At 56.7% G+C, this 23593-nt stretch overlaps 1 protein-coding gene across 3 annotated transcripts; it reads left to right on the forward strand.

The window, feature by feature from the left end:
* The first annotated feature begins 1004 nt into the window (after nucleotides 1-1004).
* Nucleotides 1005-15194, forward strand: SLC9A5 (solute carrier family 9 member A5). Of its 3 annotated transcripts, none has more exons than XM_036390350.2 (16): nucleotides 1005-1158; nucleotides 5985-6287; nucleotides 6948-7111; nucleotides 7397-7475; nucleotides 8163-8340; nucleotides 8463-8683; nucleotides 8868-9070; nucleotides 9591-9680; nucleotides 9809-9879; nucleotides 10563-10692; nucleotides 11159-11247; nucleotides 11376-11502; nucleotides 11630-11800; nucleotides 12368-12437; nucleotides 12592-12723; nucleotides 13095-15194. In XM_036390350.2, the coding sequence occupies exons 1-16, from the start codon at nucleotides 1026-1028 to the stop codon at nucleotides 13559-13561; spliced, it is 2628 nt and encodes an 875-aa protein (XP_036246243.1). In that variant the 5' UTR covers nucleotides 1005-1025; the 3' UTR covers nucleotides 13562-15194. The 3 variants fall into 3 exon arrangements, with proteins under 3 accessions (XP_036246243.1, XP_036246244.1, XP_036246245.1); XM_036390351.2 differs by having other exon boundaries at nucleotides 13031-13293; XM_036390352.1 differs by lacking the exons at nucleotides 1005-1158; nucleotides 5985-6287; nucleotides 6948-7111 and having other exon boundaries at nucleotides 7398-7471.
* The last annotated feature ends 8399 nt before the right edge of the window (nucleotides 15195-23593 follow it).

Below are 23593 nucleotides of genomic sequence, written 5' to 3' on the forward strand. Positions count from 1 at the left end.
CCTTGCTCCTGCCTCCAGCCTGTGTTCCCCAGCCGTTGGCTTCTGCTGGCAAACATTTATAGCACATTTGTACCCAGGCAGAGAGATGAAAAAAGGTGATGCCACCGAGGCTCCCAGGGAAGTGTCCTGTGGCCCATTCCCACCTGGCCAGAGGGCTCAGGCTGGCACTCAGCACCTGAGAGTGCCCATGCCACAGGCACTGCCAGCCAGAGGTCTCACTCTGGCTAAGGTGTCCTGTCCTGCAGGGACACAGGTCAGAGCTGGCTCTCCATGGAGCACTCTGCCAGCGTCTCTTCTTGCTCCCTGCCCAGCATCCCACCTCTCTGGGCTCTTGGGCAAAGCTCCCTGCCCACCCAGGACATGGAGTGTGAATCTCCTGGATTGGGAGCCTCAGGGATGGGGGGTGGGAGATGGGGCACCTCCCAGGGCGTGGTGGATAGCCTAATCAGCATCTGGGAGATTTAGGAGGGGCTGAGGAGGGAAAGGGGAGACAGTAATTTTGGGGGCCCCCCACGTGTGTTCCCGGGCTGATGCTCAGGCAGCACCTGGGGCAAGGGTGGATGGTTTCAGCTGGGAAGGGGCCGGCTGGGAGGAGGGTGGGGAATTTGGTGGGTGCGTGAGGACTAAGCCAGGCTGGGGAGACTCAGACAAAGCAGAGGCACGGGGGGAGGGCACGGGGGACTAGGGCGATGCAGGTGGCACCGGGACAGTTGCAGAGAGGACTGAGAGGGGGACAGGGGACTAGTACGGCCCAGGGGGCTCCGGGAGCGTGCAGATGAGCTGGGATGAGGGAGGGGGGATGCAAAGGCGTGAGTAGGGGGGCGCTGGGGTCCGGGGCGGATGCAAAGGCCCGGGGCCGTACCGGGGGTGCCGAGGTCCGGGGCGGGCCGGTGCCGCTCGGGGCGGGGCCCGTGGCGTGGGGCCCGGGGGCCGTCCCCGCGCATCCCCACGTGCGCGTGACGCGGGCGGGGGCCGGGGCCGGGGCCGGGAGCGCGGCGGAGCGGAGCGGCGGGAGCGGCGGGGCCATGCAGCCCCCGGCGGCCTCCCCCGGCCCCGCCGCCCCGGCGGGAGCCGAGCTGCTGCGGTGGCAGTGGCGGGAGGTGCAGGCGCCCTGCCTGGTGGCCGCCTGGATCCTGGTAGCCAGCCTGGCCAAGATCGGTGAGTGTCCCCGTGTCCCCACCCGCTCCGGTCCCCCGGGAGCAGACGTGCCCACCCCCGGGCGGGCAGGGGGGACGCGGCATCCCCGGCGGGCGCGGGGGCACTCGGGACGAGGGGTGTCACCGCACGGCGGGACACGGGTCGTGGGGACAAATCCGGCTGGTCACCACTCTCAGCTGGATTGCGGAGGTCGCAGGACCGCGCCACATCCTCCGTGCCCTGCCGTGGGATGATGTGCGGCGGCGGGGTTAAGACACCACCCGAAGGAAAGGGTGGGGGCCCGGGCTGTTTTTTCCTGCGAGGGATGGATGGATGGATGGATAGATGGGTGGGCACAGAGGATGGAGGGTTCATGAGAGGAGAAGCCCCAAAGGATGTCCCATGTTCCCAAGGGCTGGCACAGCACCTGCCACTGGCAGGTCTGGAAGCCATTGTTCCCCCCCAGCCCCGGGAAAGGCTCGGTGGGGCCAGTGCCGGGCAGTTTGTGCCCCCAGCAGCCTGGGGATGGCAGGTGCCTGCAGTCTCCTCCAGTGGGTCACTCCGGATTGGGCTGGCCTTGGACTCTTGTGATCCCCAGCACAGAACCACGGAGCCAGGGGAGGCTGTGCTGTGAGAGGCTGTGTGGGAAGGCACAATGAGGATCTGTGTGAGCTGTGCAGGGCTGGGCTCCCCACCAGCATCTGCGGTGCTGGGGAGGGGACACACGTGTGTGGGTGCCAGGCAGGGGTACCCAGAGGGCTGGTCCCCCACAGTGCCCCTGCCTGCTGTGCTAGGCCCTGGGGATGAGATCGTGACCTTGAGCCAGGTTCTCTCCTTAGAGACCCCACTGTGGGCACAGACTCCGTGGTGGGGGTGCAGACACCCTCTGAGTTTCGAGTTTGACCAAGAAATGTGGGTTCAGAGTTTGTCAGGGGAATCTCTGATCAGCCAGGGATGTGCAGCAGCACTCGTTACACAGGAGACAGCTACAGCTGTGACCACCAGCTGGCCTCTTCCTGTCCCAGCATCACTGTGGATCTTCCGTTCCTCTCCTTCCTTGCCTTCTTGCAAGAGAGACCTAAAGCCTCGCGAGGAATGAATTGAAAGGTATCATGAGTTTAAAAATACAGCACTCTGCTGTAGCTGTGCCACCTCCAGCTGCCGAGTGCGTCCCTCCTACCTGCAGAAGATCAGAGAGAAAATTCCTTTCCCTGTCTTTTATTTTCTTCTCTCCAACCTCTCCTCAGAACTGCTCCCTGCGCAGGTTTCCATTGACATGCTCCCCTCAGCCACCCTGATTTTGTGCGGGTGGGTGCAGGGGGGCCTGAGTTGGGATCATTCCCAAATCCCCACTTTCTTCCAGGCCTGAGGGTGATGGCCACTCTCCTTCTCTGTCTGTGAGACACAGCCCTGATGGCTGATGGCTTTGAGCTGCCAGGTTTAGTGTATCCAGTGGGTCCAATGGGTCCTCAGAGCCTGGAGCCAATAGTGACACCCAGACCTTGAGGCAGCACCCTGCCATGGGTGTCCCCAGAGATGGCACCTGCAGTCCCCAGTGTGCACAGGAGTCCACAGAGGAGATGAACCAGGGGTGGAAGATTTTGGGGAGCAGAGAGGGCAGTGCCAGCTGTGGACGCTGGGCGCAGGCTGGTGCAGAGGATCCGCTGCGGTTGTGGTGCTGGGCTGCCAGCTCACAGCCCTGTGACTGGAGGGGAGGAAGTGGCCCCACGCCCGGGTGATGGGGAAATGACACTGTGGGCTCTGTTCTCAGAGGCAGTCACGATGCTGGGGTGACCCAAGCCAGCAAACACCCGGGGCAGGGAAAAACTGGCTTGGGTGTTGCCTTCCTGCACAGCGAGGCATCATCCGGGCTTTGCTGCCTTTTCCATCCACAGTCAGAGCACAGGATGGGCAGCACAGAGGTGATGAGCATTGCCCCAGACATTCTCCTTAGACATAACTGCCCCACAGGCAGGAGTTTGCCAGCAGACAGATGATGTTCTATGCAGCAGAATTGCAACCATCTCTCCTCGCACCATCACCTCTGCCCCCAGCTGCTCATGTCTTGGTTTAGGTTTTCTGCCATTTCCCAAGCTCTGGAGGAGCAGAGGAGGTTTTGGCCCTGAGTTGTCTCAATGGCAAATGCTTCATTATGTATGCCTGAGTATGGATTATGTCTCTGAAGTTAATTCACATGTGGCTAAGTTACTGTTGCTGTGGGAACCTTTAGAGCTGAAATCCTTGACTAGTGTGTATAAAATTAGAGCTTGTTCAGTCTGTCCCCACTGGCTGCTCTCTGTGACACATGGGAGCTCATGTGCTGCCATTTCCTGGGGAGGCTGGCAGCTCTCCCCATCAGCCAGCAGATTTTTGGACAAGCATGGTCTTTCCCATTGATGCTTCTCCTTTATTTGACCAAGTTTCTGGCTTGGTGAAATCAATCATAGAATAGTTTGAGTTGGAAGGGACTTTAGAGATTATCTTTTTCCAACTACTCTTCCATGAGCAGAGACAACTTCCATTAGACCAAGTTGCTCAAAGCCCCATCCAACCTGGCCTTGAACACTTCCAGGATGGGTGACAGCTAGGACCCATGTCCTCACAGCATCCTTGCATGCTCTCCTGGGTGCCCCAGCCAGCCAGGACAGCTCCACAGCATGAGGAATGCAGCTGGGTTGCCGAAGCAGAGAGCAGGGATCTTGGCAATGTTCCTGAGAATGCAGAAAGGGGCTGGACGCCTCGTTCCCTTCTTGAAAACTTCAGAGCTTTGTTCCCGTGGGTGGGAAGCGGCTTCACAGCCTGCTGCAGGCGCTGAGCGAGCACCATCCGTCCACTGGTGCAGGCAGCTTGTGTGGGGTGAGCAGGGCTCTGCAGTGACTTGTGTGGTCATTTAGCAGGAATTCGGCCTGGATGAAGCCCAGCCAGCATTTCCTCAGGCTGTGGGTCTGCTTGAAGGGCTGCAGTGTCCATGTCACCACAGTCTCCAGGGCTGTATTGCAGCCCACAGCAGTGAGCAGAGGTGGCTGGGGCTGAGGGGGTGCCCCAGGCTCTGTGGCTGGGGTGTTCAGTGACAGAGCTATGGCAGAGGCTTGGCCTGGCTGCTCTTTCCTATTGAGGTGCTTGGTGGTGGAGCTGCAGATCATGCTGCCCCTATGCTCACTGCTCTGCCCTGCTGGCTGCAGCAGTGCTCTTGCTGTATTATGGCAGGGAGCCAGTGCTGGGGCATGGATGGAGCTTGCTGTGCCAAGCAGCAACCTCTTGAGGTCCTCAACTAAAGGAGAGTGGTCCTTAGCCTGCACATTGGGTGGTGGGTTCAAAGATGTCTCTGATTGTGAATCACATCTTTGTCATTCAATTATCTCCTCTAATTCAGAGCTCAGCTGTGGTGAAGGAAAGAAAATTACCTAAGAGGTGCTGGGAAAGGAGAAAGGAAGAACATGAGGAGGCCACAGTGTCAGTTCTCTGGCTGTCCACATCTCAGGGACAGTGGGACCTGTCCCAGAAGGATAGAGCAGGACCAGGTTCAGAGGAGAATGACAAGGGCATAGACACATGGAAACCTGCTGATGAAGTACTGCCTGTTCCTGGGCTCCTCTCCAGATCTATGCCACTGGAGACAGCACCCTGGGCTAGGCAGACCTTATGGTCTGTCCGTTGGTGTTCCAAAGGAGGGAAGCTAAAGGGCTTTAGGGACTGGGTTTTGGGGTTGGCAGCAGGGCTGGGCTTGCAGCCAAGTGATGGCTCAGAGCCTACCCTGATGCCCCTTGTACCTGCTGGGTGCACAAGGACAGAGATGGCTCTCAAAGTGCCCAGAGGAACCCACTCCCCAGGAGATTTCTTCATCTGATGGTCAAGTCATGCAACAGAGCTGGGCTGGATGTCACAACTGATGGCAGAACCCAGTGACAAGGGGACAAAATAACTGTGACCCTCAATAGCCTTTCCCCAAGCAATGCCCTTTTGGAGGGACACCTTGTGCTAGCAAGGAGAAACCCCCAGGGATTGGGCTTGCCTGCCTGGAAGCTGGACTGATTTGGGTTTACACGGGACACCCTGGCATGGGGGGACAAGGGTGCCTGGAGGAATGAGTCCCCTGTGCTGGCTGGCATGGCACCCTGCTGGCTTGTGCCTGAGCACAGGCTCACTGCCACATTACTGCTGGATGAATACCAGGGCATCCTCTGTTTGCTTTAGAAAATACATCCTGTTCCACGGCAGCTTAAGATTTGGCCCAAACCTTGCATGGAATAAACTGATTATTCCAAGCATCTCTAAATCTGCAGCTCCCAAGTGCCTGTGCTTTTGCATGCAGGTAGGTTAGCTGGTGCTGAGGGAGGTTGTGCTCAGGCATGCCTTGTGCTGCAGTGGTTTGCATGCTGCTCTGGCTGCTTGCTCAGATTGCTCAGATGGATGCAAACAAGGTCACCCTGTCACCAGGGCTGAGCATCCTTGTCTCTGAGTGGGGTGACATGTCCCGGTGTACCAGGATTTCTTCACTTAAACAGCAGCCAGCAGTGCTCGTGACACTGTGAACGTGCTCACTGCCTGCTTTAAACCTTTGAGAGCCGACACCAGAAGCCAAGAAAAGTAAAATGCCTGGCTGATTGGCTTATTGGCTGAGAGGGTGAGGAAAATCCTAAAGAGTCAGGGACCTGAAATCCTGACCTGGGAGGTAGCTGGAAGGTCTTTTGTGCACATGTGGCCAGGAAGCAGCCTTTCTATAGGTGCTCCCTTGTTCCCCTCCCATCCATCATGCATCACCCAACCCTTCTGTGAAGCTTGTGGATTCGGGATGCTCTGTCCATGTGCCTGTTGGGCTGATGCTCTCATTCTTCTTTTTCTTCTAGTTTTCCACCTGTCAAGGAAGGTGACATCTGTCGTCCCAGAGAGCTGCCTTCTCATCCTGCTGGGGCTGGGCCTGGGGGGCATCGTGCTGGCCGTGGCAAAGAAAGCTGAGTACCAACTGGAGCCCAACATGTTCTTCCTCTTCCTTCTGCCCCCCATTGTCCTGGACTCGGGGTACTTCATGCCCAGCCGACTGTTCTTTGACAACATTGGTGCCATCCTCACCTACGCAGTGGTGGGCACGCTCTGGAACTCCTTCGCCACTGGCACCGCACTCTGGGGGCTGCACCGCGCCGGGCTCATGGGTGGGTCTGCAGGGCTGCCCAGCTCGGACCACGTCCCCAAAAAACGGGTGGCAGTGCACAGCAACCCCAATTTCATAGCCCACTGCCTCTCCCTGCTGTGGATTCCTAGGAATTGCAGCACGAGCAGGGTCCTGACATCCTGGGAACGATGCTCTGGCAGGACAGTCAAGCGTGCAGGGCAGACGGGCCCTGCTTGGCACTGGGCTGACTCATGTCTTTGCTATTTTTGTCTGCTGACCTTGGCTAGCGTTGCTGGCTCACTGCCATGTTCCCTGTCCTTGGCAGGAGCCACTGGCCCTGCCTGGCCTGGGCTGTGTTTTGAGCTCTGCTGAACCCTGAGGAGCCACTTGATGCTTGGACTGAGGTGTGGCTGCTGAGCCACCTTTGGTGGTGCCTGCTGGTGGAGCAGTGATGCACCTGGGTGCCAACAGGGACGTCCCCCATGCTCCTCTCATGTTGCAGCAAGAAGGCACCTGAGTCCCACTTTTCCAGGGGCATCCCGGAGGTCTGGGAACACTTTTGGGCTCATCCCATTGCACTCCCAGTTGAGATGCTGCAGCCAAGTCACTGGGATCAGATGAGGGACAGGCTTGTTTCCATCTGGTGAGAGGGGTTCTGGGGTGGCTGGTTTGCCTGACCTCGGTCCTTCTGTCCTAACAGATCCAGGTGTTGAAGCTGGGCTGATGGATTTCCTGCTCTTTGGCAGCCTGATTTCAGCTGTGGACCCTGTGGCAGTCCTGGCTGTCTTTGAAGAGGTCCATGTTAATGAGACCCTCTTCATCATTGTGTTTGGCGAGTCTCTCCTGAATGACGCTGTCACCGTGGTGAGTTGCAGCTTGGGGGACTCTAATGTTGAGCCCAACATGTTCAAGGTGCTGGAATTCCCCAGGATGGGCAGAGGATGCAGGTGACATCCCTGAGCTGGGGGCAGACCCGTACCATGCTCTCTTGGCCTTTCCTCTCTCCTGGCCCTGGGAGACTTTGCCTGCTGAAATGAGCTGTTACCTGACAGGTTTGGGGTGGAAAATGCCTCTTCCACAAGACCCTTCCTGCCCCTCGCAAGGCAGGGCAATGCCCTGTGTTTCTCAAGGGATTTGCCTTGCCTGCAGGTGCTGTACAAGGTCTTCAACTCTTTTGTGGAGCTGGGCCCAGCACACATCCACGCCACAGACTACGTGAAGGGGGTAGGTGAGTAATGGCCACACCAGCCCCTCCACCTCCTCCTCTGTTGTGGAAGTGGAGGGGGGCAAGCACAGGAGCTGTTGTCCTGTGGGTTGGGCACTCAGCATCACAGCTTTGTCACCTCCATGTGTCACATGCTGGCCATCAGCATAGAACTGTAGAATTGTGTGGGCTGGAAGGGACCTTAAAGACCATCTTGGTCCAACCCCCCTGCCACGAGCAGGGACACCTTCCAGTAGACCGGGTTGCCCCCCCAACCTGGCCTTGAACACTTCCAGGGATGGAACAGCCAGTCTGTGCCAGGGCCTCACCACCCTCACAGGGAAGAATTTCTTCCTAATACCCAACCTAATCCTGCCCTCTGTCAGTTTGAAGCCATTCCCCCTTGTCCTGTTATTCCATGTCCATGCCAAAAGTCCCTCTCCAGCTCTTTTGGAGTACTCTTCAGCTACTGGAAGGGCTTCTGAGGTCTTCTCCAGGCTGAACAGCCCCAACATCAGCCCCAACTCTACCAGCCTGCCCCGCAGCAGAGGTGCTCCAAGGGATGCTTTGGGATCAACCAAGGCTTTGTGCTCCATGGGATGCTTTGGAGGGGACCTGGGTGGGAGAATGGCGCTTGGCCAGTGCAGCATGGGGGGCACAGGAGCTGGGCCCACTTCCTTATGGTTCAAATGAGACTTCTCCTCCCTCCAGCCTCCTTCTTCCTGGTGAGCCTGGGGGGCACAGCCGTGGGGCTGCTCTTTGCCTTCCTGCTGGCCCTGATCACGCGGTTCACCAAGCGCGTGCGCATCATCGAGCCGCTCTTCGTCTTCCTCCTGGCCTACGTGGCGTACCTGGCTGCCGAGATGGTCTCGCTCTCCGCCATCCTGGCGTGAGTACTGCCCAGGGGAGCCCAGGAAACTGGGGCTGCAGTGCTGAGCAGCAAGAGGCAGTGAGTAGACCCACTCCTCATCCTGCCATAGGGCCATGCCATCTCCTCCTGCCCCTCTGCAGAGTCACCTTCTGTGGGATCTGCTGCAAGAAGTACGTGGAAGCCAACATCTCCCAGAAATCCCGCACCACAGTCAAGTACACCATGAAGACACTGGCCAGCAGCTCAGAGACCATCATCTTCATGTTTCTGGGCATTTCGGCTGTGGACACCTCCAAGTGGACGTGGGACACAGCGCTGGTGCTGGGCACCCTGTTCTTTATCCTGCTCTTCAGAGCCGTGGGTCAGTCTGTCCTGCTGAGTATATGGCTGGTAGCACACAGCCCTTTCATGCCAGAAAGGGATATTGCCCAGGAAAGGCTGGGGCACAAGGCCAGCCATGGATCCTGGCTGGGATTTTGTGCTGTTCTGTTGGAGCAGGCAGGGTTCTCCCAGCATTCCAGGCTCTCCTCCTCCTTCTTCCCCAGGTGTTGTTCTCCAAACATATGTGCTCAACCGCTTCCGCCTCATCCCCCTGGACAGGATCGACCAGGTGGTCATGTCATATGGTGGCCTCCGTGGGGCCGTGGCCTTCGCCCTGGTCATCCTGCTGGACAGGGAGAAGGTGAAAGCCAAGGACTACTTTGTGGCAACGACCATCGTGGTGGTGTTCTTCACTGTCATTGTGCAGGTGAGGATGGGCACTGTGCCCTCCTCCAGTGCTGCTTTCTTGCCCCAGAACTGGTCTGGGGACATGTGCTTTGGGAAAGTATCTTTTTTCAAGTGACCTTTGGTCCTTGGTGCTTTCTGGCACCCCATCCATCAGCAGGTGGGCAGGACCGCTATGGGCACTGTTGTGATGGTGGGGCCATGGCCCACCTTCTTTTCCCACTGGCATTTTGTTCTGGGACTGGCTCCAGGAGCTCCAAGAGTGTGTGCCTGTCCAGGCTGCTCTCTTTACAAAGCTGCTGATGGGCCCCAGCTCTGGTGTTCAGTGCCCTGGGAAGGGAAGCCACAAGGAGGATGAAAATTAGTCTAGGGGAAGGATGATTGGGAGTGCACACCATGGCACAGGGGTCGGGTTGGTAGGGGCATGTGTGGCTGGCACAGCCACTGTCCCCAGTCACTTTGTGCTGCTTCTGCTCCCCATGCCCCAGCCATGCACCCTCTCACCCTCCCAGTCTTCCCCTTGCCTTCTCCTGCCATTCTAGGGCCTCACCATCAAACCCCTGGTGACGTGGCTGAAGGTGAAGCGTAGTGACCACCACAAACCCACGCTGAACGAGGAGCTGCATGAGCACGTAAGTGACAGTGCCAGAGACTCCTCAGCTCCCCTCATGTGTGGGGCTGGGCAAGGACCATGTATGACCTTGGCATCCCCAGGGCACCCACAGCCTTGCCACCACTCACCCTCTTCCCCTCACTCAAGGCCTTTGACCACATCTTGGCAGCAGTGGAGGACATCGTGGGGCACCATGGCTACCACTACTGGCGGGACAAGTGAGTGCCTTAGACAGGATCCTCTGCTGTTAGTGCATGGGAGATGCATGCCAGCCACAGGGACATCTTCAGGGTCCTCACAGAAGGACACCCCAGCTGTGGACAGAGCAGCGGGACCAGGAAGCCTGTATGTCTGTCCATCAGTCTGGATAGGTACCTTTGGATGCTGTTGTGCAGCAGACCAAGATCACAAAAGCATCCCAGAGACAGGTCAGGTTGGGGATGCTGTGGAGCTGACATTGCTTGCCAAGGTCAGAACTTGGGGTGTCCATGTTGGTGGCAATGGCCCTCTGCCCCCTCTTGGATGGAACTGCCCTGGGCACTGAGGAGGGAACAGCCCTGTTCCTGCCTGGGCAGTGTTTATCTGCAGCACAGCAACAGGAAAAGGATGCAAAAAGCCTGTTTCCTGCAGGGGAAGTGCTCCAGCAGGGTGGCCCCAGTCCTACTCCCACTGCCTCACAGACCCAACAGTATCTGGCTTCCCCTTGGGCAGGCTGAAGGGTCAGCATGTCCCCTCCCCTCCTGCTCTCCCTGGCAGTGTGTCCCTGTGCACAGACAGGGACAGGTCCTGCATGCCCAGCCTCCCTTTGCTGTACCTGGGACACTCAGCCTTGTGTGGATAGATATCCCTGGCCCTGGTACCCCATGGGAGCTGAACTGCCTGTGTCTTCATCTCATGGCAGGTGGGAGCAGTTTGACAAGAAATACCTGAGCCAGCTCCTGATGCGGAAATCTGCCTACAGGCTGCGGGATGAGATCTGGGATGTTTACTACAAGCTGAACATCCGTGATGCTATCAGCTTTGTAGATCAGGTACAGGCAGTAGTGGTGTCCAGGCAGCAGGATGGCCCTGGCAGGAGAGGTTCCCCTCATGTATGTTCCTCCCCACATGTGCACCCTCTGGCCAGGCAGTGGGGACCTGCCCATCCCAGCTGGGTCCTTGCTGTCCTGTGTCACTGTAGGACATGAAACAACATGAGCACACACACCGCTGCTCTCAAGGTGAAGAAAAGGGAAGTTTATTTTCTGACTCCAATATTTTTAGTTTTCCAAAAGAGACGGTGGATTGGAGGGTGAAAGTGCAACCTCTCCAATGACACTGGACAAGCCAACAGTCCATCAAATTTCTTCTCCTCCATAAAAGAATGCAAAATAATAAGTTATTTACAGAAAGTGTGTGAGAAAGTTTGCTACAAAAATGTAAACATCAGAAGGCTTAGAAAATCTTAAAAAATCAGAGCGACAGTCCTGATGCCTGCCTTGTCCTCCCATGTCCCAGGGTGGCCATGTGCACTCAGCTGCCAAGCTGGCACTGCCCTCCATGCCCAGCCGCACGTCCATGTCGGAGTCATCAGTCACAAACCTCCTGTGAGTACAACCATCCCTCTGAGCTCCTGGACAGATCTCGTGTGACCTCCCAGCCGCCCTCTCCCCTGGGGGCGGCTTGCACCAGGGCTGGCAGGGAGCGCAGCCCGTCCATCTCCATGTCCCCACAGGAGGGAGAGCGGGAGCGGGGCGTGCCTGGACCTGCAGGTGATCGACACGGTGCGGAGCCGCCGGGACAAGGAGGACGCTGCCATGCACCACGTGCTGCGAGGGAGCCTCTACAAGCCCCGGCGGCGGGTGAGCACTCCCGGGCACGGCGGGGGCTGACCCCGAGGGGAGCAGCACCCGCCAGAGGAGCAGGGATGGACCGTGCTCCGTGGGGCCAGCTGCTCACCCTGTGTCTCTTTGCCTCTCCCTCGGCCAGTACAAGGCCAGCTACAGCCGTCACTTCATCTCTCCAGATAAACAAGAGCGCCAAGATAAAGAAATCTTCCGGCAGAACATGAAGAGGCGTCTGGAGACCTTCAAGTCCACAAAGCACAATGTCTGCTCCTCCAAGAGCAAGGCCAGGCTGAAGGAAAAAGGCAGGAAAAAGGCAAGTCCTTCCCAAGCTCTTGTTCTTTTCCTAGCTCTGAGATTTGGCCACCCCAGGATGCAGTAAGAGAAGTCCTTGTGAGGTGTGGGTGCAGCGTTGCAGGGCATCAGCAGCTCCAGAGCCAGAGGGGAAAGCAGCTCATCTCTTCTCAGTCTTGTTGATGCTGCATGTGAGCATGCAGGTGCTGTCTGTCCATGTGTCCCCAGCATGCCATCAGTGCTGTGGGGTGGCTCTTCACTGAGCAAAGCCCTGGAGGACCCCCAGGTTCTTTTTGAAGAGCACTCAGCATAAAGCAGCCTCAGTGCTGGTGCAGATCCAGGCTCAGAAGTGTGGAACTGCACCTCAAGTTGAGTCTTAGGTATCTTCTTTTTTTGGAGGCTTTTGAAGGCATTGCAGCTGAGCTGTTCCTTGTGGGGCCATGAAGATGCAAAGCCTAAGGACTAGAACCCATCTGCCATGTAGCCAGGGTGGGAATCTGCATGCCCAATGCTGGCTGGCTGCAGGACCACCTCTTGGGTTTAGGGCTTTGCACAGGGCAGGTCCCAGCCAGTTCCTCTTCTTTCACAGAAGAACATCTCTCTGACCAAAGAGACACCCAACGGGAAGACTCACAGAAATGTCCCCTGGCAGGATGCAGGTAAGGCCAGTGGCAGGTGAGGATGGCAGGTCCTGGCAAGGGGACCTGGTGGTGTGGGTGGGAGTACCTGCGGTGCCTGCCCACTGCCAGCTCAGTGGGATGACAGCACCAGGGTTGTGCTAGCACCAAACCAAGCCCCCCCATCTGCCTGCAGCTCCTGTCCTGGTGATGGTCAGCTCAGAGGAGGAGGAGAGTGATAGCTCGGAAACGGAGAAAGAGGACGATGAGGGGATTGTGTTCGTTGCTCGAGCCACTGATGAGGTCCTGCAGGGAAAGACAGCTCCTGGTAGGCACCAATGCTCCATGCCAGGGCAGCTGACATCGGGTAGCTTATCCTTCCTCTGCCTGTGGAGCAAAGCTGCCATGGCCTGGGCAAAGTCCACAGAGCATGAATGGGAGAATCACTGTCCTCTGGAGGCATGGCAGAGCCTCCCTGTGTCCTGCATCCCTGGGCCAGCACATGGTGTGATTCTTGGGGTTGTCCTGCATTGGGCAAGGAGTTGGACTCCATAATCCTTGTGGGTTCTTTCCAACTCAGGATATTCTAGGGTTCTTTGGTCATTTGGTAGTGGTTGGTTCTGCAATGTTTGCAGGGTCCAAGGAGAGACTGAGAGCTGTGCAAGCTCCCTCTCACTGTCCCTCCATCTGCATCTCCAGGCAGCCTGGATGTCTGCCCCAGCCCCTGCATCATCCCTCCATCGCCAACCCTGGCAGAGAAGGAGCTGCCATGGAAAGGAGACCAGGCTGATCTGGCTGTTTATGTCTCCTCGGAGACCACCAAAATCGTGCCAGTGGATATGCAGAAGGCGTGGAACCAAAGCATCTCCTCCCTGGAGAGCATCGCTTCCCCCCCAGGCATCGAGAGCGGACCTCAGCACAGGAGATTTGCCTGCCCTGTGCTGGAAGAGCAGCCCCAGTCTGCAAGCCAGGCAATGCCAGAGCAGGGCTCCTGCTTCCAGTTCCCCAGCCACATCTCCAAGAGCGGCCGGTCCCAGAGTGACAGCAGCCCGGACGGTCCTGAGCAGCAGGAGCTGCAGCCTTTGATGGCCACAGAGGAGCAGGGCAGGGTGCCACCCTCTGCAGAGCCCAGGTGGCTGATGTTCAACAGAGCAAGCCACCTCTGAGGCACCCTGTGGATTGGGAAGGGGCTGAGAGCTGCAGACAGGCTATGACCTGGTGACTGCTCTGTCTTGCACTGCAAAGCTTGTGTGTGTCTCCATAAACTCCAGGAGTGGCAGGAGAACCCAGTACTCCTCCTGGAGCAGTTCTCCAGGGTGTGCTTTGCCCATGCACCTGCTGATGCAAACCTGGTCAATAACAGGTCTTTGTGCTGTGACAGCAGGTACCAGCCCCTGTCCACCCAGGAAGGCACAGATCCCAAACCTCATTCTTCCTCTCTGGTCCCTACACATCTCTGCAGCTGGGAGGTTAGAGATATTTCTCCCAGGGCTGGGATCCCAAAGAGACTTGATCCTGTCATGGCTGTGCTGCCCTGAGGTGGTGGCTCCTGGAAGATGGGCTGTGGCTGCTCACAGGTGTAAGAGTATGAGCTGGTCTCCAGCCTGGCGGTGTGTAGGAGGTCTCTGGGAAAAGGGCTGAGAGCAGTGCTGGTGCACAAGAGCTCACCCACACCCAGTGACCAAACCATTGACTTCAAGGTGGCCACAGTGCTGGTTCCTCACAGCATGCATGGAGCTCAGAGATAGGCTCCTTGCCACGACAGCCCTGTGTTCCCTGGATTTTGGAGGCACCACAGAGGCAAAGCCATGGCTTTCTCAGGACTGGGAGCAGTGCTCCTGGGGTTTGGCTCCAGCAGGAGCTGGGCTAGCAAACCTGTGCGCACAGGGACCCCTCCAACAGCCAACCTGCTGTGCCAGCCTCGCACCTCTCACCTGGATGTGTTCCCAACAGCTGCAGTGCTCAGCTTTCTGTCTTCACTGGGAGGCACCTGCCCTGCACAGCATCCTTGGTGTTCATTCTGCCCACGTTCCAGTCCCTCCTGGGGTGGATCAGCTGGGAGGACTGGTCATGGTGCAAGGAGTGGAGCGAGCAGCAGGTATGAATGTACATCAGGAACAGGGGTGATGGGTGTGACCAGTGTGCATCTTCCAAGAGCTGTCTCCAACACCTGCATCCCAGCCACCCCTGTTCCCTCCTCAGAGGGTGATGGGAGCTGGTGGCCCAAATGATGAATTATTCCTGGTGTGACCCCAAGGGCCAAGAATTGCACCCCAAGAACTGCTCAGCACACAAAAGAGCACAATGGCTGGGCACCGGCAGAGCAGGAGGGTTGGGGGTCACTCCTCTTTGGGAAAAATGGGAACTCAGACTGATAATGTTCCAAAGCAGATAAAAGGCTGCCTTTTGCAGCTCTGTGGGTGTGCTGAGACAGCAGGTGCCAAGGGGACACTTGGATGCACTGGGTGGGTGAGTCCAGTGTGGAGCAGGTGAGCTGGTGGGACTCCCAGCCCTGTCAGCAGGGCTCAGCAGAGGCCCTTCAGCTCTGTACCTGTTCCACCAGATGAGCATGAGGTTTTTAAAAGGTTTTTATATAGTTTTGCATTTCTGGTATGACTTATTCTAGTTTTGATTTCTGATATTGGGCCATACTAAATCTCTAGTTGGGTCAGTGTTTTCTGTAGCCATGGGCACCACAAATGACTCAATACTTAATATATTATTTGCAAGGATATTGTTATAATGTGAAAATATATGCAGAGTATTTTGTAATGTTCAATAAACTGGAGTTGGAGCAGACGTTGTGGTCTGGTCTGTCTGGGAACCTCTGCCCATCCTGGTTCGCTTCTCCTTTGCAGGCACCATGTCCTTGTGCCTCTCCATTCTTCTCCACCTGAGGCCCCAACCCCACTCTCTTGATGTGCCTAACTGGATTTCCTGGTTTCCATAAAGTTTGTGGAAAATGTGAAATTCTTTCCAAAGCGATGCGTGCCTGCAGCCGTTGTTAGGCTGTGCAGAGGGAGCAGCCAGCAAGAGACCAGGTCCTCCTGCCCAGAGCTGTGGCTGCACAGCCACCAGTGTGCTGGGAGCCCATGTCTTCCCATGGCCTCTCTCCTAGGCAAAAATATGTTTTAAAGGGGTCTGTTTCGGGGTGCTCTGTGCCAGAGGAGCCTCCTTGCATTGGTGTGTGCTGGTTTTGCTCTTCCCCTTGATCTCCGCTTTTCCTGAAGGAAAGTAAAAATGTGGTTTATTTGATTCACAAGGCAGATGTTTGGCTTGTATTGAACCTGGCATCCTCCATCAACCCCTGGAACTTTTTGGCAGGGTCAAATGTAACTTCTAGCCCTGTTAGCTTTGCACTGGCCCCCGTGGAAGCTCTTGTTCCTTGTGACATTCCCCATCTGCCTTGAATCCCACCAACAATGCTGCTGGCTGAGCTGTGCTCTGCATGCTGGACCTCAGTGCCAGCACAGCCTGCAGCCACAGTTGCCTTGGCAGTGCAGCAGGCTGTGTGGGCCAGGTGGTTTCCTGGAAGAGGTGGGTCTGCATCCTTCAGGTCCTCAGAGGAGGGAAAGCTGACATCTGAGCTTCAGGAAATGCTGGGACTGGTTGCTGCTCTCTCATCCAGACATCTGAGCCTAGCAGCTAATGTGTGTGCAGGCTCTCCATGCCACCAGCCAGCCCCTTGTAGCCCCTTCCCACCCTCAACCCCATCCTTGTTGTGAGCAGGGATGGTGGCTCCTGGCTGGTTTTTAGTCTTGTACTTCACTCTCTGTATTTCACCTTCGAGTGTCCAGCCTGCACAGGACTGCTCTGATCCTTCCAGCATAGCAGAGAGTCGTTTCTTTCAGCCTAAAAATACTAAAGTGCTTCAGTGGAAAAACATGAGGAGTGGGCCAAACCATGAATGCATGTGTCCAAACTTCTGCTTCTCCAGGACAGAGTGAGGCACAGCCACAGGATCTGCTTGTCAGACTCTAACCCAGAACATACAACCCTCCAACTGTGACTGTAACCAACCCCATCCCAGGGCAGACTATCACAGAGCTATCATTTTGCACCCAGGCTTCTGTTTAGAGCCTGTCATTAAACCCACACATTTTTTCCACAGGCATTTACTTTCTCCAATACTCAGCTCCTCCAGTTCCTCTGTGGTAGCAAAACTTGTGAAGTCAGCAGGGGATGTAAGGCACATCTGACATCAGCTGTGTGGAAGAGCTGTGGGCAGTGGATTGGTGTTGGCCATCTTACAAGTGAGTCTTAAAATCACCACATCCCTTTTGCATGATGCACATTGGAGCATCAGGTAAATTTCAGACTGGAAGGGGCTTGGGAAACCCATGGTCCATCCCAGCACCATGCAGGGCTGGTAGCAAAGCTAGACCAGATAGCTCAGAGCCCTGTCCCCCTGGATTTGGAATGTCCCAGAGGATGGAGGTGTCAACTGTCCCTGTCCCAGAACCACACCACAGCTACACCAGTCTTGCACAGAATGAATTTCTCCTTATGCTCAGTCACGATTCCCCTGGGCCAGGTTGTCCCTGTTACCTCTTGTTCTTCCAAGTGCTTCTCTGGGAACAGTTGGGCTGTGGTTTCTGTGTGCCACCTTGTTGGTAGCTTCCCTCTGCCTTATCTTCTTAAAGCTGGTTCATATATATACTCTTTTGGGAAGCCCCATATTGGAACTAGCACCCAGTTGTGTCTCACAGGTACCAAGTCCAAGCAATAATAATTTTCTTGAACCTGCCAGTTTTGTATTTTCCACTACAGCAAGGGTGCTGATGACTCACATGTGTAGTTGCTGATCATGCTCTGTTTCTGGAGCACTTCTGACACCCTCTTGGGAGGTTTTTACACTGCTCTATACAGGCAGAAGCAGGGGGAAGGGAGTGAATAGGAGCCAGCTCCTCACCTCTCACTCACACAAAGCATGGCAGAGGCTTTGGCCATGCTCATGTTTGCATGGAGAACAGCAGGAAGGCAAATGCAGAATTCAGGAGAGGTGTTCAGTCTGACTGTATCCGGTACAAGTATTTTGGAGACACATCAGTCTGTTCCTTGCTCCTGCCTCCTCGTGTCCATCTGTCCAGGCATCCATCTCACCAGCAATCAGACTGAACACCTCCCCTGAATTCTGCATTTTCCTTCCTGCTCTTCGCACCTGAAGCAGCCATCCCTGCTTTCACTGGAAGCCTCCTCTGCCTATTGGCGAAGGGAACAATTCGTTTTCCCACTGGCATCACCTCTGGAGGCGGATGCCAGCCCTGACCCTGGTGTGCCCCAGGTGTGCAGAGGTTTCTCGGCTGATGGGATGCGAGCGGGGCTGTGCCGCGAGTGCTGACGGAGCCGGGATCAGCCGGGGCGGATAATGAGGAACAGACTCGCGCTGGGCAGTGGTTCCCATGCTGCGTTCCAGGGCAGAGCGGCCAGGATGGGAGAGCGTTTGTGCTCCGCGGTGCACCCCTCCGGCTGAGCGGAGCCAGCCCCTGGGCTGCCCGGGCTGTCCCCGCCGGCTGCCGGCTCTGAGCGGCCCCGGGCGCCCCGCGGGGCCGGGCACCGTCCCCAGGGCTGTGCCACCCGTCGGGCTGCAGGGTCCCGTTCCCCACGGCCCGGCTGTGCAAGGGAACACGCTGCAGCGTGAACTGGCTGAGGACAGGCAAGAGCAGAGCGAGCTCCAGGTCAGCAGGAGCTGGGCGGGGTGATCCCCACCTTCCTTCGTGGCTCACACTTCCTTGCTTTTCCCTGGAGGAGCAAACAAAAGTGCAGGAATCCCTGAGGACTGCCCGATGAGGTTTCTACTCCCGGGGATTTCTACAGAACAGCCAGAGTGGAAGCCAGCGTGGTGGGCTTTGATTTTATGAGCACCCCAGATCCAAGAGCTGTGATCTTCCCTGCAGCCAGACACAGCTGCTCCTCAGAGCCTCTCAGAAGGCAAGGATCCCTGAAGAAGCCACCTGGGCTCCTCTCACCTCATCTTCTCCTGGCATCTGTGGCCACACATCCAGGCTGTCCTGAAGGTAAATGAAATGTCTTGGTGGGTTACCTGGAGAGGGAGGGAAGGTGCTGAGGACACTTTGGGGAGGTGACCACCAGCCCAGTTGGTCTACATCAGACACAGGTCATCCCGAGCTTGTGGGCGGCCCAGGAAGGAGGGCCTGGAAAGGCCACAGGGTACTGACAGTGACCAAACTCTGCAGCAGCTGTACTGTATCTGAGCTTTCCTCTGTCACAGCAATGCAGGGCAGTCCCTGCCTGCACACAAGCTTTGCCTCCTGAAGCCCAGCTAAGCCCACGCTGTTGGAGAGCCGTTTAAAGCTTTGCTTTGGCTCCTTGGCTGGCTGGGGGAAAGTTGGATTCTGGCTGTGCACCCACCTGAGGCATCATCATGTGTGGCTGCCTGGCAGTTTAGAGTCTCTCAGCTCTCACAGACAGCTGGATGAGCTGTGGGCTCAGAGCCCTAAGAGCCCCTCTGTAGGCATTGCTTGTATCACTTGTGCAGCAGTCACCCCCTCCAGATTTCTCCTGGACATCTGGGTCCTTCCTGCTCTCTCAGAAATCCCAGTCTCCTAAGGATCAGGATATTCTCTTCTCTACCACATAAGTGATGTAGATACACCTATTTTCAGTAGACATCCCTACCCTCTTGTATTTATGGAGAAAGCTGGCAAAAGCTTCAGAAAGGTACCCAGAAAGACAGAGAAAGAAATAAAAAAGAAACAACTTGAAGCTTTCCCACGAGGTGTGGGGCTGGCTGATGGGAGCTGGCCAGTGAAGAAGCACCAGCCACATGTGCTGGGATGGAAGGGCTGTGGAGCAAACAGGTGGGACAGGTGCTGCCGGGGAGTTAATCCACAATCCCTGCTAGATTCACTCCGATCTTTGCTTTATTCTGCTAGTGAACAGATAAAACTGTTAATTTTTTTTTCCTAAGTAAAAATAGCTTTAAAGGCAAACAGGAAATTACAGACCGAGGAGTGCAATGAAGAGGGGGAAAAGTCAGGCAGCTACCTCGCTGCGCTTGGATTTGTCTATAAATACAGCTCCACGTGAGGTGTCGCTTGCCCAAAGGCAACCAAACCGCCCCCAGGCTGGTGGGGATCGGGGGACGGGGGTGCAGGGGAGCATCTTCCCTCGGCCAGGGCGCCGCACCGAGACTCGGAAGCGGGGCCGGCGCTGGCTCACTACCGAGCTCGGTGCGCGGAGCTCAGTAGCGGTACGCGGAGCTTGTTACGCGGAGCTCGGCTGACGCGGAGCTCGGTGCGCGGAGCTCGGTGCTCGGTACGCGGAGCTCGGGGCTCGGTGCGCAGCGCTTGAGGTTCGGTACGCGGGTAGCGGGACGCGGAGCTCGGTGCGCGGAGGTCGGTGCTTGGTACGCGGTGCTTGGAGCTCGGCTGACGCGGAGCTCGGTGCGCGGAGCGCGGGCACGGCGGGAGCGGCCGCGCTGCCCAGCGCCCCCGGCAGGTGTCGCCCCGCGCCGAGGCCTCGCCCCGGCCCGCCCGCCAAGATGGCGCCGCGCCCCCTCATGGAGCCCCCGGCGGGGCGGGTGCGGCGGAGCGCGGCTCAAAGGCCCCGGGGATGCCGTGACGGGGCAGTCTTAAGGGAAAAGACAATATACGTGTGGCAGTTTCAGGCCTCCGTGGTGTGCCAGCCCCAGCTCCCTCCCGCTCTCCTGATGGCGGGTGTGATGTCCAAGTTCAATCACGCGCTCTTTCTCAGACACCTTCATCTCACCCGGCAGCAAACGCAGGCAGGGGCTGCAAAATATGACCCAACCCCAAAGCCTTCTTTTACTGTGAGGGTGGTGAGACACTGGAACACGTTGCCTAGGGAGGTTGGAGTTGTCCCAGAGCTGGAAGTGTTTAAAGCCAGGTTGGATAAAGTCTTGAGCAGTCTGGTCTAGTGGGAGGTGTCCCTGCTCATGGCAAGAGGCCTTGGGACAGAATGATCTTTAAGGTCCTTTCCAAATTCTTAACATTGTATGATTCTATAAAGGAAAAAACGCAGCAAAGAACACACACTTGGACCTGGGTATTTCTGTGTTGGGGAGGAAGCTCTTGGCCCACTTGTCCCTCCTCCCACGAAGCTCCTCCAAAGGCTCATGGCCCCAGTCTGACAGTTCTGTTTGAGCCCCAGAGGGGTCTCAGCCCCCTCGAACCTTCCTGGGGCTGCTCTGTAGCTGACCTTACCCTGTCTCGATTTGGGAGCACGGATTTGTCTGCGATGAGGAAGAGAGCAGCAACATAATGGAAGAAGGGCAAGTGAGAGGGAGAGAGGACAGATTGCTGACAGGAGGCAGGAGCCCTCTGCCCTGCCCGTCTGAAGGGGAAGCTGCTCCTCTCCTCCAGGAGGCACATTGTTATTGCTGCTGATGCCATCGAATCAGGTTTCCTGCCGGTGCTCTGCAGCCCTGGTGCCAGGGAGGGGAGGTGCCCACCCCTGCTGGAACCAGCTCACAGCATGTCAGTCTTGTGCTGCTTCCTGGTGCTTCCTCTGCCTCCAGCCCAACAGGGAACAAAGGGTCCCTGGTGCAGCAGCTATGATCCACATCACGCCACCTCCTCACAGTGCCCTGTGTCCCACCTGCTCTGTGCTCCAGCCTGGCATCCTTGCTGTAGGCATTCCCTGAGGTTCACTCCTCTAATTGCCAGCTGTGGATGTTCCATGGCAGACTGCTCCTATCCCTGCCAAACCAGCCCTTCCCAGTGGCACATAAGGAGCCTTCTCAGTGCTCTGGATCTGCAGTCAGCAGAGCTGGCTCTAGACTCCCCTGGGGAGAAGACCCTGACCCCAAACTGCTCTTTGCCCACTGCGGAGTGATTGAACATCAGCCTGAAGCCTTGCAGAGCTGCTGGAGGACTGAGATCTTTCCCCTTTGCTGCCAGCTGGGCAAGGCTAGAGGGGGACAAAGCAGATCTCTTGTGTATCTGGGAAAACTGTCAGACCTGAGCAGGTTATTATTCCCCTGTTGGAAATACCAGCTGGATTAAGGGTACTTTGAGATGCACCTGGAGGACTCACAGTGGGACTGCTTGAGTTCAGTGGGCAACACAGCCCAGCTGTGATAGGCACCATGACAGCTGCTCCCAGGGAACGCCCATGCAGCTCTATAAGGCACTGACTGGACCTGGAGCTGCATCTTGGGGCTATTGCTCTGCCCCAGGGAGTGCTGAGCTAACTCAGCTGTTTGCCTGCCTCCCTGCCTGCTCTGGAGAAGCAAACTGTAGGCAGGTGAGAGCTTTCCTTTTCTCTGGAGACATTCTGCCATGGGAGAATGGTTTGCAAGATCTGTCGGGATCTGCTGGGTAGAAGCTCTGCAAATGCTGGCTGTAAGTGTGGGGTTTGGGAGGGTTGGAGGGGCTGGATGGGAGCTTGGCAGAGTGTGCACCCAGAGGAATAGCAGTTCTGGGGATCAAAGCTCCTGGATCAGAGTCCCTGACTGTCACCCAAGGTAGGATCTGGGAGCTGGTCCTGGCTCTGCAAACTGTGGAGCAGACTGCAGCCAGTGGTTGGAGAGGGGGTCCTTGCTTCCCTGGTTAGAGCTGCCAGCCCTGCCTCCTAGCAGGGCATAGTTGGATTGAGGTTGGCTTTGGGAAAAGAAGAGATGGGTCTCCAGATCAGAAGTGTGTCCCAGCCCTTGTCTGGTAATGGCTGGTGCTCAGTGGCATCCTCCAAGGGATATACCCATCCAAAGTGTATCCAAGGGATGTACCCTCTTCTCCTGGTGCAGGCTGGGCAGGTGTCTCATGGGTGCTGGTTGCCCAGGCATGAGCTGGGCACAGAGCAGGGGCACAAGTCGGGGGCTGCTGGTGGTGTGGAGCCATGGTGGGAGGTGTCTGTCTGTCTGTCACCACAACGCTTACTCTGCCAAGCAGACCTGGAAAGGGGAGCAGGCCCTGGCAGCTGGGACTGAGGATGGAATTTGCAGTAGTGTGTGTGCCCCTGTGTCCCACGAGTCCCTTGTCTGCAGGACAGGGGCTGGGGCAGGAAGGGTGTGGGTGCCTGCTGGCATGTCTGGCTCAGAGGTGAGCGTGCTGTCTCAGAGAGCACAGTAAACATATGCTGTGGGGCTAAATGGCATGCAGCATCACTGCCAGCAGGGAAGGTAAACAGATGACTCTTCTGTGCCATTAAATACATGGGGTCTGGAGAGAGATGGGTCACTTTTAGGCTGCTCTGCAGAAAAAGCTGACCTATTCTTCTGTTCAGAGACTGTGGTGAGTTTTGAAGCAGCAGTCCTGAAACCACAGCTGGATTTCTAAGCCAAGAGCACTTTGTTCTCAGGAAAGGCAGGCAATGCCTAAACTCTCGGGAGACAGAAAAGTGGCTCCTCTTAAACCATTTAAACTCTCTTGCCTCCACATTCACAGAGGTGTGTCCCTGCCTGGCTCTGTGTCCTACAGGCTCTTGTGGTGGGTTGGGATATTTTCTCCACTCAGTACAGTCACATCTTGCCAACCAGAGCACCTGCCTAGTACTCAAAGCACCAGCGTGCTGAGACCCAAGAGGGGAGTCCAGTGCAGTGGGGAAACACCCTCGGGGTGTGGATGCACTGGGGTGGTGTCTGATTGGGCAGGAGGCCAGGTTTCCATCCAAGCCCTCCTCCTACCTGTGCTGGCTGTGTTCATGACTGTAAGAAGTCTCTGGAGACTGGTGTGCAGCATTAACCCAAGAGTGGTGTGCAGCACGGCCACTTCACAAGGCCTGGGGCCACCTCTGTGTGTCCCCTCCCTGGCCCAAATTTAAAGGAGCCCAGAGCTGCTCAGACTGACTCAGGGTCTTGGATGAGTGCAGAAGCAGGACTTTGTCCTGTGGACTCTGGCAGTGATGGATGCCAGCTGAGCCAGAACCCTGGGTGCTTGGGGATGCCCAGAGCTGGTCTAACCAGCAAGTACTCTGCATGTACTGAGTCCAGCTGGCTTGTCTGGGAAGACACTGTGTCATCAAGGTGTGCCTTTGTATCTGGGCAGAGGCTGTAAGGCTGATATTGCCCTGCTTGCACATTTTCTCTCTGGCACTGCACACTATGAGCTTTGACTTAGAATCATAGAATGGTTTGGTTTGTAAGGGACCTCAGAGTTCCAAGCCCTCTGCCACAGGCAGGAATGCCACCCACTAAACCAGGCTGCTCAAAGCCCTGTCTGACTGTGCCTTGAACACTTCTAGGGATGGGGCATCCACAGCTTTTCTAGCCAACCTGA

The sequence above is a fragment of the Molothrus ater genome, chromosome 12 (genome assembly GCF_012460135.2).
Source record: "Molothrus ater isolate BHLD 08-10-18 breed brown headed cowbird chromosome 12, BPBGC_Mater_1.1, whole genome shotgun sequence".
Classification (NCBI taxonomy): Eukaryota; Metazoa; Chordata; class Aves; order Passeriformes; family Icteridae; genus Molothrus; species Molothrus ater.